Here is a 19286-nt window from a genome sequence, read left to right as displayed (position 1 = left end):
CCAAACTGCTCACGTTGGTCAATCACACGGGGGCCAGAGCCCCTCGGCTTCATACCCCTTGGGCATTTAGTGAACATATGTGAAGCATGAAAAGGTAAGCTGCATTGAATCCTTTTTTTTTTTTTTTGCTCTCTCACCACCTCACCTCATAAAAGTATCTTTTGCAGTATTGGTACCCCACCAAAGACTAAAAAAGTATGAATTAAATGAAATTCCCATCATGTTAAACAGAAAGACAACTTGGAATTGTATTCAAATCCAGTTTTATTAAAATTATTTGGCAATGTTAGTGGCAGTACAAAGTCTTTGACTAGGACCACTGGACACATTAGATGTGAATTTGTGTTTTTGGTTTGGCCTGGGTTTAGGGGCACAGGGACTTCCCTAAAATCTTCTGGCCTCCATTTCATTACCTAACGGCAAAGTGCCTTGAGTTTCTCTGTCTACCATATCCTGCTACTTTATGGACAGGAATTTGTCAAGTAAGAATGAAAAAATAAAATCCATAGATTCAAAAAATTCTCTGCAAATATTAAGAACATACAAAGAATACAAAAGACGCCTACATTTAGTTCTCCAAGGAACAAGGCAAGCATCTGATGTCTGTGGTTTCTGGTTTTTATTTATTGCTAATTACAATTCAGAGACCAAAGGGTTTCCAAAAGCTGTAAAAACCTTCATTGAATTGATGATAGTCATAGACATCCCTCCCCCATATGGTTCCACTGAATTCAGAGGAATAAACCAGGAGAGCACTTGCATTGGCCTTTTAAAATTACAAGCCTGTTTTGTCTTTAATGGGGTTTTTCTTCTGCAATAGCTTGGGGCACTATCTGCTCGCTCAGTGCTTGACAATTAGCATCTGCCTTGCAGGAGATATAAGTATTGGCTTCGTAAAGTGTATTACTGGACAACAACTGCTGAAGGCGTCCCTGTCCAGGGTAAAACTTTTAGCAGACCTTAAGCTTAAAACCTTAGAGGATGTGGTACTCCTTAGTTGTTCTCCAGGGATCCCGAAGCTGTCTGCAAGAGACAAAGGAAGTTGTGTCAGAATCTTCACATGAGAACTTTCAGCCCGTTCCTAAGGAGTCCTTGGCTTTTTTAGAGGTATATGAAAACCTGGCTTTGGCAGGGAAGCCCTGGTGTTTTGTTCCTGTGATAAGACTATCTCTTGGGGATTGGAATGCAGACAAGGAGGCTGGGCAATCACCTGAGAAAATTCTGCTCTCGCTTCCCTTCGAGGCAGTACTTTAAGATTTGTTTAGGATCGTTACCAGTATCGGTTTTCAAGCATTGTCTATTTCTGGACAGTCTCTTATGAATTTGAAACTGTTCCCCTGAATGGTCAAAGTATTTCGGCAGCGGGAGAAGACTGGCCATACCAGACCACTGTTGGGGGCCTGATTATTTTTAGGAGGAAACATGTGGGGAACAAATTACCAGAGTCTCCTCTCACTGATTTGTGGTCTACACAGTATCACTACTCCAAGAAAAAGCAACTTGGCAATCAAAATGGGTGTGTGTTTGTATCATCAGAATAGGGCCTTGACTTTGGGAAAGTTAACTATGGGAGTGATTTGTGTTGTCCTAGTTCACAGGCACGCCTGTGATCATTAAGTCACAGCAGGAGCAGTTAACATCAAATAATAGTTTTTATTCTTATTTCTCTAAGAAATGAGGAAACATTTTCTTCAGGAATGAGCATACATTTTTAAGTTCCTCCATGCATAACTCTTTGCATCGAATTTACATTGTTAAAGAATATATAAATGGAAAAAAATAAAGAATATATAAATGGAAAATATCCTCTCCCAGTTAAAGAAAAAGAATATAGGATACGAGGGTCCCCTCCCCCACGTTAAGGTCATCCCACTCTTCTTTTCAACAAACTTAACCACAAGACATTCAAATAGTATCTGGAACAAAAAAAGCAATGTGTACAGTGTCATGTCATCAACCCACAAAGCACTTAATCCTAGGAGAGAGAACATCTACTTACAAATGGAGTCCTGATTCCAAATTTGCTGTGGAATGTCATGGTGACTTTGTTTTTATGTCCCGTTCTTTGATCAAAGGCATGGCACGTATCAAATGGTGGACTGTACAAGTGAAGGCTCACAGCAGGTTCCGTGTGGCTAATGTTCTCGACTCGATGTAAGCCAATGGAATCTACACAAGACGCCAGAAAGAGAAGCAGATGAAGGAGCTTAGACGACTGACAGGTGCCGATAAAAGTTTTGTTAACCACCTGAGAGCATAAATCAATCTGCTACAGACAGCAGTTACTTCAAAGGGACTTTCCAGTTAAAGACCATAAGCGCTGTGCCCTCTACGCTCTCCTGAAACCCCCCTACAATTGTATTAGAACAATTTTCAAAGGGCATCAGTCCACCAAGACCAAAACACCACCACCACCAATGGGGAAAGAGCCAACATCAATAAAAGTTTAAGAGCCTGAAAGTAGATGAGCCACTTGGCCAAGGACAGAAAGCTAATCCTGAGCTATCCGTGGGGAAGAGCCAAAAATTAACCTGACCGCTATCTTGACATCACATCTTCATCTGTGTACAACAGCTCAGGGATTGGCAACACAGGTGCTTCTGGAAACAGGGATGGAGATGGGGTGAAAAATCTAGGAACTGGTTCAAAGCTCAAATCCCTTTTACTATTTCTTTCCCTCATTTCCCTCGAGTATAAGTCCGAGATCTATACTCTAGAAAGAGCCTAATACAGGAACTCAGAACCGGCAGAAGTGACTTTAACAGGTGATCATTTACCTACTGAATGGTAAGATCCCTGCTTTCTTCCTCACTGAGCTGCCAGAATGCTGCCAGACAGGATTCCTCCCTGCCCCCTACCAGACAGGAGATGGGAAGCACCTTCTCAGGGAATCTGATTAGCTCCAGAACAAAGCTTTTCAAGATGTCTCCATCGGTTGTTCCTCAAGGAGAAAGGTCTGCCAGATTACCCTAGAGGGAGTCTAGTTGACACACACCACCCATGTTAACTTTTTTTTTTTGTCCTCAGTTTTCAAGTATTAGCATACAGCCAAGGCCACCAGACAACTGAGCAAAGCCTCTAGTAGTAAAGACATGGGCTAGAGCACCACGCCCCCTCAAAATACAGACCCCTGAATCAGACACTGCTCAGGAGAAAACTTAAAAAAAGCAACTTTATGATTAATATCCTCTGAGAAGAGATGAGAAAACAGGCTCCTTGTTAAAGGAGCTCTCAGAAAATAGAAAGAAATATCTGAGAAATAAAAACCTGAATCGAAAGGCTTAAAGAAAAACTGAGGAAGCTGGAAAAGACTCCGAGAACAAAGGGACAAAAACAGAAAACAGGAAAGAAAAAAAAAATCAGACAACTAGTTCAGGAGGTTTCATATCTGAGCAATGAGAGGTTCAGAAACAGAACCAAAACACCAAAATCCCACAAAACCCCAAAGAAATAACTTGAGAATATTTTCTTGAATAGAAGGATGCAGATTTCCAGAATGAAAGGACCCACAGACTACCCAACACAATGAATGAAAGTCATGAATCAAGAGAGAGGACTGTAATACTGGGGAAAGGAAAAGATACTAAAAGGTAACATTCCAAAGTTTCTAGAAAGAAAACAAAATTTCACAGAAAGAATCAAGAAACAGAATGGCACCAGGCTTTCAAAAAGAAGACTGGAAATGAAAAGTCAAGGGATTACCTTCATAGCTCTGAGAGAAGATCCTAGGTCCTAATTCCACGTCCAGCTAACTTATCGACCAAGTTATGAGGATGGAATGGACATTTTTAGATACACGAGGTCTCAAAAACATACTTTCCATGAACCCTTTCCATAGAGCTAATGAAGATATCCTTCACCAAAATAAGAGCATGAACCAAGAATGAAACAGACAAGAGATCAGGAAAAAAAGGGGAGCAGCAATGGGAGGGAGCAAAGGGAAAGCCTGCACTGTGGGAGGGGAAGGAGGGAAGAAAGGGAAGGGAAGGGAAGGAGGGAAGACCAAATACTCAAAAATATGTTGAGAAAAAATTTCTAGTTAGGAGAGAGTTTGAGGAATAATCAAGGAAGGAATTGTGTTAATTTGTGTAGTCAAGGGAGGCACCAAATTCTGATTTATGCTTCATGATCTGGCTCCGTGAGCTCGCGTAAGACAACAGCAAAGCCTAGAAGGCAAAGACTGAAGTTCTATCCCAGCTATAGTTAGACCACCTTCCAACAACTCACAACTTCTGGGATCTTTAGACGTTTTCTTCATTTCCCCAAATGGGACGTAATTCTCAAAGGCAGACTCTTTGGTTCTATAGCTTACTGCTCATTACAGACTGGCTTAGGCACAATTCTGAACCTAGGTTCCACATTCTGAAGAGATGGCCACCCTTATATAGAAACTCCTGCCTGATACCTACTGTTAATAACCCCAGCATCCATCCATCCATCCATCCACCCATCCTTCCGTCCATCCAGTCACACATCCATCCATCTTTGCCTCCTTTCCTTTATGCCTATGGTGTACCATCTCTCACAAAAACCTTGGACCTTTCTTGGAGATACTTATGGATGTCAATTTGGTCCAGGCATGTCTACCATTTGCCTTGACATTATTTAATTTGATCTCCTTGCCCCAATTTCCCTTTTCCTGCACCCTATGTTGTACCCCACTATGGAATCCATCAAGATACTCCTAATAAAATTCTACTGACTTAAGCCAGCTCTTAATTTCAGCTGGTTTTGGAGGCCCAGGTCCTGATCTCCCTCTACTCTCTTACCACTCCTGTCTAGGCCCATTCTCCCTTCTTCTCCCTAGTGAGACCATTCCAGAACTTTTCATTCTTTGCAAAGATTGTGCCTTCCCTTCCCGCACGCTCTTCCCTGTACTTGAAACATCATTTCCAGCATCAGTACCCATCTGTACTCCTCCTGCATCTGTAAAAATCAAAGGCTGAACTTTGAGGCTTTTGATCTTATGGGCTATTAGTCTACAAAAATATTTAGTTTATCCCCCACCGCCCCCCCCATATTTTACCAATTGGCAAAATTTCCCATAGAAATCAGAATTTCCCACTTTGGTGGAAAAGAATTCGAACCACGTGGCTGGAACTGAGTGGCCGTCACTAACCCCCTTGGACAGTGTGGCCTGCACACACCAGTACCCTGCAGCCTTACTCCTGGCCTGTATTCCACCTGCTTGGCTCCTGGAGGTTTTGCACTGAAGACCCTTGAATAAAGCTTACCTCCTCTTTAAGACCTAATCTAGTTTCATAAAGACTCGAGGACTCTAGCTGAAAGCCTTTCTGGCCTTATTGGGCAACAAAGTTTTTCTAGGAAATTTGGTGTGCCTTATATATACAGCAACCCTCAAATAAAAGCTTCCTGCCACATAAGAAATGGACACCTTTGTGCTTTGTGAATGGGGGAGAAAACTTCCCATACTATCTGACCTTTGTAATTGCCTTACATTCTTTTCTTTTCTTAAGATTTATTAGTTTGGCAGAGAAAGAGAGAGTGTGCACACACAAGCAGGGGAAGCAGGGAGGGAGATGGAAAAGCAAGCTCCACATTGAGCAGAGATCCTGATGTGGGGCTCAATCTCAGGACCCTGAGATCATGACCTGAGCTGAAGGCAGACACAAAACTGACTGAGCCATGCAGGCACCCCAGTGGCTTACATTCTTAAACTAATGAATAAACTGAGGCCAAGTATCACAACTAATATGGGACTTTAAGATACAAGAGGAAAAGTTGCAGCCAGGAAAAAAGTCTCTATGGTATTTTATTTTACATCAGTGGGATGGCATTCCAATTAAGAGTATGAGCTTGGGAATCAAATGGCTTGAGTTCAAATGCTGTCCGGCACATAAAAGCTGACTGATCTCAGATGAGTTATTTATTGTTCCTATATGTTGGCAATCTCATCCATAAACGGGAATCAAAAATGATCTCCCATCATTTTCAGCAGGCTTTGTGGAAAATTAATATCTATCCCCTTCAGAAATACAGATGTTAATCACAGTCTCTTCTAAAAAGCATCTGGCTCTCCCAGATGGCATTTAGGAGGAAGAATGAATTCTTGGTAGGAGATCTATAAATCATTACTAAATAATGTGCTCTGTAAAGATTCCCTTGAGAACATGCTTTTAGGGTATGCTGTACGCATATTACAAAAACAGGGACGAGCAAGCATTCCTAATCATTTCCAGAACATTTCCTTACATTTTCTAACACAAAGACTAATATTTCCAACCTGGCTTCGCTCCCTAAGAATCAACTTTTTGGGTGCCTGGCTGGCTTAGTTGGTAGAGCATGAGACTCTTGACCTCGGGGTCGTGGGTTCAAGCCCCATAAAATCTTAAAAAAAAAAAAAAGAACAAGAAGAAGAATCTACTTTTGTACATTCATACTCAACACTAACTGTCCTCAGACTTGGTAGGAAATAACTTGTCAGTGGGTGCCAATCTACGGGCTCCGGCTTGTACTTTGAGTAAGTGATCCTAACTCAGATGCAAAGCTTTAAAAAACAAACAAACAAACAAACAAAACTACTGCTGGGGCACCTGGGTGGCTCAGTGAGTTAAAGCCTCTGCCTTCAGCTCAGGTCATGATCATAAAATCAGGGTCCTGGGATGGAGCCCCTAATCGGGCTCTCTGCTCAGTGGGGAGCCTACTTCCCCCTCTCTCTCTGCCTGCCTCTCTGCCTGTTTGTGATCTCTGTCAAAGAAATAAATAAAATCTTAAAAAAAAAAAAACAACCTACTGCTTTTAGATCATTTTCTAAGTATCTGGAACAATGACTCCATGAACCCAATTCTGCAGTGTTTCAGAAGGGAGTTGAAGGCTTTTCCCCCTTGCCCTTTGAAAAAGGTAATCGGTTGTTACCATTGATGTAGGCACACTGGTTTTCTCTCAAGATTCTTTCAGACTTCTTGATCATCTCGTTGGATTTTTTGTCAGGCCAGGCAAATAAGGTCTCCTTCAGGTTTCCCTGCAGCATCTTCAGAAAGCAGTGGGAGTCAGTGTGATCATGGATACTGCTACACATAGACAAGAAAACAATGGAACTCAGTGGACAGTCCAGCACCCCGGGCCACATAACACTCTGCCCGGAGCTTACTGCTGCAGTATACTGTCAAGAGCACAGGTCACAAACCATTTCAGCTGGCTTTGCAAATATCATCAATTTGTAATTAACAGTGTTCAGGGCAACATGTAACATACTAGGTCTTCCATATCAGTACATATATGCAGGGCAATTTGGATGCATAACCGAAGTACAGAACAGTCTGTTTTTAAAAAGCGGGTTTGTAATACTACTACTTTGATAACAGAAACACAAAACCAGCCACCTTTTATCCTCTGCAAGACATAGCTTTCAAGAACTCAATTAAGCTGAGCCACAACTCAATTATAAAACTTCAGAGAAACTGGAGAAAGGATAAAGATAATCATCTCTCATAATTGCATCACACTGGTAAGATCACTTAACATAGAGTGTTTTTTGGCCCCATCCCCCACCCCCAGGCCTTTTCTATCATCTCCTCCCTTTGGGGGACACAAAAGGCATGTGTATGTGTATTAACACCCAGAGGTTTTGCAGCAATCATGCCAATATTTTGTAGATTCAGAACCACCTGTGATTAATTCCCAACAATGGAGGGAGAAAGAAAGTACCCTGAATCTGCAGAAATCTTTTATTCACGTAACCTTAGAGTAATAAAAGGTACGAACCTGTGTTTTATTAGCCTTTATCTTCTATGTTGAATGCATAAAACCATAAGAACTCATCTCCTAAATCCATAGAGGCTAGTTTTTTTGTTTTTTGTTTTTTTTTGAAGATTTTATTTATTTATTTAAGAGAGTGAGAGAGAGCATCATGAGAGGGGAGAAGGTCAGAGGGAGAAGCAGACTCCCCATGGAGCTGGGAGCCCAATGCGGGACTCGATCTGGAAAGTCTGGAAGGAATCATGACCTGAGCAGAAGTTAGTCACTTAACCAACTGAGCCACCCAGGCACCCAAGCCTAGTCCTACTCTTGACATAATCTGCTTTCAAAAAATATGGAGAGAATGAATGCAAACAAGGCCATTCCCTATGAGTAAAGTCCTCTATAGACCTAACTCACCCCAAATCTCATCAATGCAGGTCTCCTCTCTCCCATCAAAAAGGGGTCTGCAAGTATTGTTTTTACCATTCTCAAAGGCCCAAGAAGGATCTGTTTACAGAATTAACAATACTCACAAGTGTATAAACTAAGGACAAATTAAGGAACCAAGTTTCAAAGAATTGGTGTTAGTTTAAGCTGCCTAGCCCTCTACATAAAAAAACTAAAAGAATGAAAAAGGGCAAAGACAGTAAACAATTAACTTGAAGTAGCAAGAGATTTTCTGAATTTGTGAATTGCTTTTCTAGATCCAAATGTGGACACTGCGTCTTTGGTCCCGCAATTGTTTATGGACTTCAAAGCACCACCAAGGTCAAGTTTTAGCAAAATTCCATATACATTTAACTCCACAGAAGACACAGAGAGAGATATTAAGTTAAACTGGTTACTTACCTCCTTTGATTTACTACTCATTTGGGGGGCTGGTTTTGATATACGTGGTATATGCCTAAACCCCTTCTGTTAATTCCCAGGAGAATTTTTGTTGGGACATTTTGAACAAACAACTGTAAGGTGAGATTTGTTAATGCTCCCAAACTTGTGGCCATTCTGGCACTGTCCTTTTCTTGGGCTGGAACGGATGATCTAAGGATTTGCAAATGAGTAGCTGTATTACCTGCCGTGTCCTTCACCCCAGCATAGAATCATTAGATTGAATTTTCCATTTCCTTCATCCACAAGATTTCGAGTATACCTGAAAGGAAGGTATTCAGAAGTTTGAATCTGGTCAATGAAATGTGCATTGCGAAAAAGAAGTACGTCATGAAGTATGGGTCACTGACAGGTTAACATTTCTACCTCTACACGACTTATAAATGTGGTTCTACCATTAGAAAAATACAGGACAAATGAAAACAAGTCATTTTTCCACAGTTCACTTTGGACATTTTTGTAGTTTGTATTACCATGTTTGTAACTGCTCTGTTTTAATTAATCGCACCAAAAAGGTAAAAGGGAAAAAAAAAGCAAATTCCTTAATTTTCCTCCTGACAGCCTCAAACTGATAAAAACAGTAAGTTTCTTTCTTTCTTTTTTTTTTCTTTTTTTTTTTTTTAAAGATTTTATTTATTTATTTGTCAGAGAGAGAGAGCTCACAAGTAGGCAGAGAGGCAGGCAGAGACAGAGGGAGAAGCAGGTTCCCTGCCGAGCAAGGAACCCGATATGGGACTCGATCCCAGGACGCTGGGACCATGACCTGAGCCGGGACCATGACCTGAGCCGGGACCATGACCTGAGCCGAAGGCAGCTGCTTAACCAACTGAGCCACCCAGGCGTCCCAAAAACAGTAAGTTTCTTTCTTTTTTTTTTTTTTTTTAAAGATTTTATTTATTTGTCAGAGAGAGAGGGAGAGAGAGCAAGCACAGGCAGACAGAATGGCAGGCAGAGGCAGAGAGAGAAGCAGGTGCCTGCTGAGCAAGGAGCCCGATGCGGGACTCGATCCCAGGACGCTGGAATCATGACCTGAGCCGAAGGCAGCTTCTTAACCAACTGAGCCACCCAGGTGTCCCAAAAACAGTAAGTTTCTTAAAGAAGTATTTACAAGGTGCATTTACTAAGCAAGAATGTTGCTATTGTCTTTTTTTTCCCCCTCCCTGTAGCTAAACTATAACGTTAGAAACAAGGTTTCATTAAATAGCTGTTTCTGGAATTCTTAGTTTCTGTCCTAGCCTAGACACAAACCACATTCAAAAGCACTCATAATGAAAATTCCTCCACAAATAGGGTGGGGATTGACTTAAGTACACAACAAATGAAATTCCATAGGGAAGTAAGTAACACTCTAAAACCTTTTCCAGGAGAAACCAGTAATTGGCCACAAAAAAATCCCAGATGTAAACTACCACAAGAACACCATCAGAAAAATAAAACAAACAAACCACTTCTAAAGTTTCTCTTGGTTAAAGAGGTACTATCCACACCAACTAATTAGCAAAGTCTGATAATTATGACATTCATTCAGATTTTTTTAAGACAAGGAATCTTTATCCCATAGTTGGGGGGGGGGTGTTTGATCACAGGATCATCTGTTCAGGTACGTCCTGAATGCCCATTCCTCCCCTTTCCTCCCCAAGCAGGAGGCCAGGTGCTGGCCGGGCAAGGTCAGCAAGGGAGAGAGGATTAGTAAAATGCTTTTTAGATGTCAGTCATCCTTAATGGGTAGCCCTTGATTGATGACCTAGCAAGGAGCTGTGCACACAGCCTTTAACTCCCAATAAACTCCGCTTTGGTGTCAGGATACTCATTCTCCCTCTACGTCTTGGGGTCACCTCTGCCGTTACCTCTCTGGGGTATTTCCAGAGAATTTGCCATCTGCCTCACACTAGAACATATTCCATCTTGGTATTTCTTTCTTTCTTCCAAGACTTTATTTATTTATTTACTTGTCAGAGAGAAAGATAGAGAGCGCTCCCCAGCGAGCTTGCACAAGCAGGCAGAATGGCAGGCAGAGGCGGAGACAGAAGCAGGCTCCCCACTGAGCAAGGAACCCAATGTAGGACTGGATCCCAGGACCCCGGCATCACAACTCGAGCCAAAGGCAGCGGCTTAACCAACTGAGACACCCAGGTGTCCCCCGTCTTGGTTTTTCTGCACTGGTTTTCCCAAGGTCAGAGACCAGAATCCTTTGCAGTACTGGGACATCTATTCCGTGCAAAAAAAAAAATTCTACCAAAGTGATTTGCGCTCTCCTACATCTCTCCCTCCACGCTGCCCCAAGGGCCCACCCAGGACTGCATCATCTTCCTTAGTTGCACCTCTGGATACCTGTGCAATAGATCAACACGAATGTCTGCATTTCAGCTGATCCTGAGCCTGTTAGTCAAGAGGAGTTCAAAGCCCCTGGAAATGCCCTTGTCCTAAAGATTAAGAGCCCAAGCCTACTGACGTTGGTGAATTTCACTTGGTCAGTATCTAGACTTAGAGCAAACTACCATGACACCAGGGATCTGCGGAAAGGTTAGTGGTCCTTTAGAGTGAGGGCTCAGAATAATGATGCTAATTTGAATCTTGGAGCTACCTGATCGAAGTCTGACCCAGTGCAGGTGCTCCAAACTTTTTATTGCCTACCTTCCTCATCTGTAAAACAGGGATAAGAATTGTACCTATCTCACAGAGCTGTCATGATAAATGAGTTAATACACCAGGAAAGTGACTGGAAGGGGACCTGTGCCAGAGTTAAGACCTCATTTAGAGCTCATGGCAAAATTAGAAAGTGGACTCTTGTAGCCTTATTGGCAGCCACAGAAAGATAGGAACCAAAGGAATTTCCTGGAGCCACTTCCAAGTGCAAAAAGGGATCTTAAGCAAGCTTCGCTTTATTTCAAATCTTAAAGTGCAGAAAAAACAGCCGCTGCCTACAAACATACCACCTATGTTTAGGTAAGGTAACTAAAAGGAACTGCTTCCAAGGAAAACAATCTCGGTTGATTCTTATCTTTCAGGTATTTTCCTCTGCCCAGCCTCAGCCCAACCAACCACAAAGGCTGAATCGCTAGCAGCCCTTGGGAAAGAAACCCTCACCATTCGGGGCGGGGGAGTGGGATCAGGTTTTATTTCTGGCGCTGAAGGATTGGTAGGGATTCATTTTTATTTATATCACCAAGCCAGAGCTGCCAAGGACCATCTCACTCTAGCACAAGTGGGAAGCAGGGGTCTTTACAATTTACACTCCAGAGCCTCAGAACTAAGGACAGGAGAGCGCGTATTGCTTGGGGGCTCAAAGGGAAGCAGTCCTTGCATTCACAACCTTGATAGTGGGTTGAAAATAACCCCACAGTCCGGTAAGTTAAATGGGTTTGGGAGAGGCAGCAGGAGCTGCAAAACAGCAGCTCACAACCCCACGACGCTCTTTTATAGTGGCAAGAACGCCTGCTGGCAGGTGCCGGCTGCGGGCGGCCAACTGATGGAGAACTGGCTCGGGGACTGTGTCCTCCACCCTCACCCCCTTTCTCGGGATGGCTGATGGAGTTCACTCCGGGGAGTACGCTCCATCTGTCCCCCAGGGCCGCGGGCCGCGTACAGCCTGAGCGCTGGGGGCCACCGGGGTTTCCCTGCACCGCTGCGCCTGGGGCAGGCGCCCCAGCGGGAGGGAGAGCACAGCTCCCGAGTGGACGTTCGGAAGCATCCAGGTGGACCGGCGAGAAGAGAACAAAACAGTCTGCAGCCGTGCGGTGGCCTCCGCATCCGGGCAGCCCCGCGGCTGGAGGGCGAGAAGGCGCAGCACTGGGGTGCGGGCAAGGCGGGCTGGCGGCGGGCGCAGGGCGGCCCCCACCTCCCCCACTGCTCGCTCCTGCTCCGACTCGCGGCCCGCGCCGCCGGGCTTCGGAGACCCGCGCCCCAGCTCCCGAGGCCAAGGTTAGGGCGCGCGCACCTGTACTGGTCGAACTTGGCGTACGCTGCCCACTCGGCGGGGTCGCTCTCGTAGGCTTCCATGACGGCCTGCACCTCCTCCACGTTGACCTCCTCGCCGGCGAAGAGCTGGTGCAGGAGGCGGATCAGATCCTCCAGGCTCCGCGGCTTGAGCACCTCGGTCTGCTCCATCCCTCGCGGAGCTGGCGGCGCGCGCGGCTCTCTGCGGGCTGCGGTGCGGGAGCTGATCGAAGGGGAGCTGGGGCCGAGGGAGCTTAGGGGCGGGCTGGACAGCTGCACGCAAACACACACACAACCCCCAAACGCGAGTGTCCGAGACTAAAGAGCTCCCCGACCCCCAGCAGGGCAGAGGATCCGGGCTCGCGAAGGAACGCGCTGCGCACTGGAACCAGGACCGAGTCTGCTGGGTTCGGCGGCCGGGGCCCTTTTTAAGCTCTCGGAGTCGGCGGGACTGTACCAACGGCCCTCGGAGGGTGGGGAGAGGCGGGGAGCGACCCGGGGACCGTGGCGGGGGCGGCGGGAGCGTGCGGACAAGGTCCACGCGCGCCGCCCCGAACCCCCCGCCCGCGGCACCGCGGCGCTCCCGGGGGCCCCTGGCTCCGCGTCCCCGCCTGCTCGGTGGGCTGCGCGTGGTCCTCCGCCCGCGTCGGCTCCGCGCGTTGTATCCGCCCATCCCGGCCCCTCCGCCCGCGCCCCCCGCCCCCTGCCGCCGCGCTTCGCGACGCCAGGACGTAGACCGAAGGGGGTCGGAAGAAGGCTGGGGGGCTGGGGGGACGCTGACGAGCGGGGAAGGAGACCCACCCCTCCAAACAGAGCTGAGGAATTGTGAATTGCTTGCGAAGGTTGACGACGGAGTCCACTCCCTGGCTGGAGAGCTACTGTGTCGTCGACTGAAAAGTCTCCATAACATGCTCCAGGCTGGGTGGAAAAGCAAAACAAAAAGAACTGGAAGTCTTTCTTGGGGGAAAAAAAACCCCAAACCTAAATGTATTGTACTGAAAATGCATGTTCACAAAGGACACTTGGGTCTTGGGCAAGTCTAGGGAGACGACGGAAGGCCAGGGACCCCTCTTCGATTTTAAAATCAAACAATTCCTTTAAAACTCTACGGTGCAAAGACCGGATGGATCATTGATGGCGCCTAAAGCAGTTAATTTAAAGGGTTCTAACTGGACTACTAAAATCAAATCGATGCGTGCACTTGAACGAGCCTACTGTTTAGGGAAACGTGTTTCTGTGCTGTGCAGGGCGCTCAGCACGCTTTCGGAACGATACGACTTGAGGGTGAATGAAAATAAGTGTGAGGGACAGATTCATTCCTTCTCATTATAAACGGACCCAGAGAATAATTCGGATTTAAGGCCTAAATTTCTGCAAGACTGGTCTTTCCCTGTCCCCCCACCCCCATTTTGCTTCACTGTATGTGTGTTTCTATACTTAAATTTACTTGTGCCATGTAGTAAGTGCCCTAAAGTTATATTTTAAACAGCAGTGTTTAAACTGATTACACTGTAAATATTAATTTGTTAGGAAGTAAAAATGACGGTTGGATCGCCATTGTTCAGAAAGTGGAAAGCACCTCAGAAGCCAATTTTTTGTGATACAGGTTGCTGAGAGGTGGTTAATTGATGTACTCTGGGGCAGATACTTTGTACATGCTTTTTATTGTTTACTTGAATTTTTGGGGGTGTGTTTTCTGTTAAGTCTCTTAATTACTTCGTTTTAGCTATCCTAATCTGCTTTCCCTGGCTCTTCTTCTTGACCCTCAAAGAATTCAAGAATCTTACCTAATATAGTCGTATTCACGCATTCATATTCATTGCCTCTCTTCTCTACATCTTCCCACAACACAATTTCATTGGTTGTTTCCATGTGGATGTCGCCCAGTTCTCCCTAATTTTATATACCGAGATCAGTTCTATTTAACATCATTTGGCACCTGAAACGCAACATATGTGAAACCCCTTTCAAGCCATGCTTTTTAACTCCTGGAGATTCTATTTCTTCTGCAGTGTGGCTACCTAGGCTCAAAAACCGCATCTATCACGGCCAAGCCCCTTTCCTTGCTTCATTCTCAAACCCTTCTCCCATATGCCACATTTTATACCTCCATTATCTTTGATGATTTCCTGCCTTTCTACTCCTATTGTTACTACACATGCTTCAGCGTCTATGTTGGCTAGATTGTTGCAGATCTCCTAAACAGCATTCTTTGGTTCCAGCAAACTCCTCTCCTCTCCCTCTGCCGTTGGGGTAAATTCTTTATTCACAGCCACTTAGATTCTTATCCTAAGGCAACAGCTCATGATGTCATTTCCCAGCCCAATATTTTCAGTAACTCTTATTTCTAATACACAAGTTTGTCAGTCTGGCATTCAAAGTTCTCCACCTTTTGCCATTATTTACTTTTTTTTTTTTTTTAACAAATAGATCTTTCAGCAAAATGGAAGTAGCAACTATCTTGTGTTTACCCAATCCATTCTTTTGATTAAGCTTCTTCTCCTGACTAGATTCTAGAAGGTCTTAGCTCAAATGCTTTTTTCTCGAGTGAACTGTATTTCCCGCTGAACTGGGGTGATAACCAGTATCCTTCTTAGGGCACTTACTACATCAGAGCATGTAATAGTTGCTTATGGGAATCATAACGTGACACACAGAACCTGTAGGACAGTCTCTGCTTACATTTTATTTTTGTATCCCCTTCAGTGCTGAGCACACAGTGCCCTGTGTATGCATGAAGGGCAAAGTTAGGAAAAACGGAAGTAATTGTCTAGAATAATTCGATTGCTTGGTTTTCTTTAGGGATCCTGGGGTAGTGAATTCAAATCCAGCAGACTTCTCTCAGTTGTTTCTGGTTTCTGTGCAAAGGACACCTGAATTCTTCCCTGAACAGTTACACTGCTGAAAAGGAGGAGGAGGAGGTGCGGGAGGAAGAGGAAGAAATTAGAATAAGAGGAAAATGATTGGCATCATAGGCTCTATTAACAAAAAGTAGAATACCTAGACCCAAGGAAGTAGTATTTCCACTGTACTCGGCATTGCCCAGGGCAATGATTATCACATTTTCAGACACTGATGTAGGGTAGATATCCACAGAAGGGAACAGGAGTTACTAAAGGTCTGGAAATAATGGTCTATCCATCCATTCAACACATTTTTATTTTTTTATTTTTTAAAAAGATTTTATTTATTTATTTGACAGAGAGAGAGATCACAAGTAGGCAGAGAGAGAGGGAAGCAGGCTCCCCGCTGAGCAGAGCCTGATGTGGGGCTCCATCCCAGGACCCTGAGATCACGACCTGAGCAGAAAGCAGAGGCTTAACCCACTGAGCCACCCAGGTGCCCCATTCAACACATTTTTAAAAAGCACGTACTATATGCTAGGCACTCTTCACAAAATGAAGGCTCTGCCCTTACAGGGCTTATGCTCTGGAGTGGGGTAGAGGAAGATAGACACGCCAGCGAGTATTACAGTATGTGCGGAGAAATGGACACATAATGTACACAAATGTGTAATAGAGACAAAAACAGCAGAAGTGGGATAGAGAGGGTGGTGAGATCTGTCATTTTACAGGTGTTCAGGGGAACACTTCCCTGATCAAGTGGTATTTCAGCAGGGACTGAAGGAAGTTAGTGAGATTTGTAGCCATCTGGGCGAAGTTTACAGGTAAACAGTTAAATGCAAAAGCCCAGGGAGGAAATATTAAGTGTTTGATGAACATAGATAGAGGCAGCAGCGAGTGGAAGTAGGGACTACAAATCGAATAGGCCCTCACAGAACAATGTAAATCACTGAGGGAGTTTGGCCGGAGAGCAAGCAGATCAAGGGAAGCCAATTATTTGGCTATTAACAACCATCTGAGTCAGAGATAACACTGGCTTTGGCCAGAGTACTGGCAGAAGAGAGGACAAATGGCTGCTTTTGTAATGGGTTTTGAAGGTAAAGCTGTTAGGATTTGCAGATTTGGAAGTGGGTTGTTAGAGAGGGATCAAGAATGAGCCACAACGGGGTGCCTGGGGGAGTGGGGGAGCTCAGTAGGTTAAGTGTCTGTCTTTGGCTCAGGTCTTGATCCTGGAGTTCCAGGATGGAGCCCTGAGCCTAGCCACTGTGTTGGGCTCACTGCTCATCAGGAAGTCTGCTTCTCCCTCTCCCTTGCCCCCGTCCCCAGCTCCTGTTCTCTCTCTTGCTCACTCTCTTCTCTCAAATAAATAAAATCCTTAAAAAAAAAAAGTCACAATGACTTTAACAGATTTGCCATTGACTAAGAAGATTTAGGGTGACTGGGGTGGGAATGAGGAAAAAGATAAGCTTTAAAGGTCTAGGTAGTAGAACAAACTGCAAATAGTTGGAAGAGGCAGGAGTAAGAGAAGACAAGGAACAGAGCCGTCTCAAAACGGTAGGGCCTTCTTTATGGTGACCGCTCTGAGCAGTCAATATACAATGCCGGTGTATCCACTGTGAGGACACAGACGGAACTGCAGATTTGTAAGGACTCTTGTAACCTACTCAAACATACACGGTTTATTTTTCATTAACATTATGTAAGAAAACAGGTATATCTAGTATTTGGTACCAAACCTTTTTCCTTTCCATTATTTCTAAAAATTCAAGTTAAAAACACCCAAGATTTCAGGGGCGCCTGGGTGGCTCAGTGGGCTAAGCCTCTGCCTTCGGCTCAGGTCATGATCCTAGGGTCCTGGGATGGAGCCCCTCATTGGTCTCTCTGCTCAGTGGGGAGCCTGCTTCCCTCTCTCTCTGCCTGCCTCTCTGCCTACTTGTGATCTCTGTCAAATAAATAAACAAATCTCAAAAAAAAAAAAAAAACCCACTCAAGATTTCAGTTTAAAGATTTTTTATTTATTTATTTGTTAGAGAGAGAGAGAGAGGGAGAGAGAGAGCATGAACACAGGCAGACAGAGTGGTAGGCAGAGGCAGAGGGAGAAGCAGGCTCCCCGCCGAGCAAGGAGCCCGATGCGGGACTCGATCCCAGGACGCCGGGATCATGACCTGAGTCGAAGGCAGCTGCCCAACCAACTGAGCCACCCAGGCGTCCCAAGATTTCAGTTTAAATCTAAAAACCTGCCTAATGAGAACCAAAGTGCTGAGAATAGGGATCTTGTCTTATATACCAAAGCTGAGGGCATATAGGCACTTAGTGAGTGAATAAATGGGAGGTACAAATAAGAGTTGTTTCAAGACTTTTGATAGATTTTGCTTAACTGCACCTTGAAAATGTGGTGCCCATTCATATTTCATGCACCAACAATATGATGGGACTTCCTTCCCCACAACTTTGCCAATACTGACAGTCACCGTGCTTTCTACAACTGCTAGCGTGGTGACAATTAGCATCTCATAGTTATTTGGGTAAGTAAGGGGGTTCTGCACTTTTTGTGCTTTAGTAGGCATCTGCATTATAAATTTTTAAAAAATTTTAATTTCCATAGAGTTAACAGTGGTATGATAGTTTCTGGTGTATGATACAGTGATTGAACAATTCCATGAGTCACCTGGTGCTCATCACAGGGCTTTCCTTAATCCCCATCACGACTTCACCCATCACCCCCACACTTTTTCTTCTATGAATTGCGTTTTAATATTTTTTGCTCATTTTTCTGTTTTTTTCTTCTCCAACTGGTATGAGTTCTTCATACACACTAGAAGTTAAGAGCATATATATGTTGCAAATATTTTGCTTTATCTTAAGCCATATAAAAATATAAGATTTATTTTCTTTTATGTTGCTTTGCCATGTTAAATATTTTGCAGGTTGCATTTAAAAAGTTCATTTAATGTATAATGAATTACTATGAATGTATAAGAAAATGTACTAAATATTATGTGTGGGTAGCAAATAAAAAACCAAAAGGATCCTATTTTCAGGCACATTACAATCACGGAAGGTTGTTATATGCATGTTTATTTTATTTTGAAGGTTTTATTTGAGAGAGGGAATGAGAGCGAGAGAGAGAGCATGAGAAGGGGGAGGGTCAGAGGGAGAAGCAGACTCCCTGCTGAGAAGGGACCATGATGCGGGACTGTATTCCGGGACTGCAGGATTATGACCTGAGCTGAAGGCAGTCACTTAACCAATTGAGCCACCTAGGCTCATAAACGTTTATGATAAACTATGCAGTAGGGCTGTGATACGCACATTTATAATACACTATGCAGTAGGGTTGTGATAGTGGAAGTTAACTGTGAGTGTTCTTATGAAGCAGAGAGTATCCTGAATGATTTAGACAGGCTTTAAGGAAAGTTAAAATCAGAATTAGGCAGAGAGGTAAGATGTGAAGCGGGGGGAGTTCTAGGTACACTTCCAGAAGTCAACTGCATGAGCAGGTGTCAGGAAAAGGCACATTCAGGGAACAGTGCATTATCTGGCGTGGGCTGGCTAATGTTGTAGAGAAAGAGTAAGACTACACCTGCTGAATTGTTTTGAATACTTTCCCTTCCATTATGTGGCCTGTAGCTGCCTTCACCAGTGCCAGAAGCTTACCCAGGATAAACCTTAGAAAATGAAGCAGAAGCTGCAGGAAGGGAGATTTTCATTTTCATACCCTTGCACACCACGGACCAGCCCATTTTGGGTTATGCACAGATGAATCAGGTTGACTAACACCATATAATCTAAGGCATGGTCTGCACTTTCAGTTCTCTAATCTGAGTAGAATAGGTATTTAAGGCCCCCTGAGGGTAAAACGTCTAGGAAATCATAGATGCCACACAGTATCAAATCTTATTTGGATCACTAATAAAC

General features: G+C 44.3%; 1 protein-coding gene across 1 annotated transcript; it reads right to left on the bottom strand.

Moving 5' to 3' along the window:
• Positions 1-246: 246 nt before the first annotated feature.
• On the bottom strand, positions 247-12909 carry CDO1 (cysteine dioxygenase type 1). Its single transcript, XM_047729217.1, has 5 exons — positions 12527-12909; positions 8774-8851; positions 6877-7031; positions 2000-2169; positions 247-1023 (listed from the first exon to the last, which is right to left on the bottom strand). Exons 1-5 carry the CDS (start codon positions 12694-12696, stop codon positions 994-996), a joined length of 603 nt encoding a protein of 200 aa, XP_047585173.1. The 5' UTR covers positions 12697-12909; the 3' UTR covers positions 247-993.
• Positions 12910-19286: the final 6377 nt, after the last annotated feature.

Source organism: Lutra lutra, chromosome 5 (assembly GCF_902655055.1).
Source record: "Lutra lutra chromosome 5, mLutLut1.2, whole genome shotgun sequence".
NCBI classification, from domain to species: Eukaryota; Metazoa; Chordata; class Mammalia; order Carnivora; family Mustelidae; genus Lutra; species Lutra lutra.
This window is presented reverse-complemented; position numbering and strand designations above follow the sequence as displayed.

What these genes read in the sequence shown, in the direction of transcription:
- CDO1 (XM_047729217.1), bottom strand. Translation starts at nt 12,696, where the DNA reads ATGGAGCAGACCGAGGTGCTCAAGCCGCGGAGCCTGGAGGATCTGATC. An exon ending in GCCAAGTTCGACCAGTACAG is followed by an intron (nt 8,852 to 12,526) that starts GTGCGCGCGCCC and finishes CCTTCCTTTCAG; the next exon opens with GTATACTCGAAATCTTGTGG. An exon ending in TTGGAATCAGGACTCCATTT is followed by an intron (nt 1,024 to 1,999) that starts GTAAGTAGATGT and finishes TGTCTCTTGCAG; the next exon opens with ACAGCTTCGGGATCCCTGGA.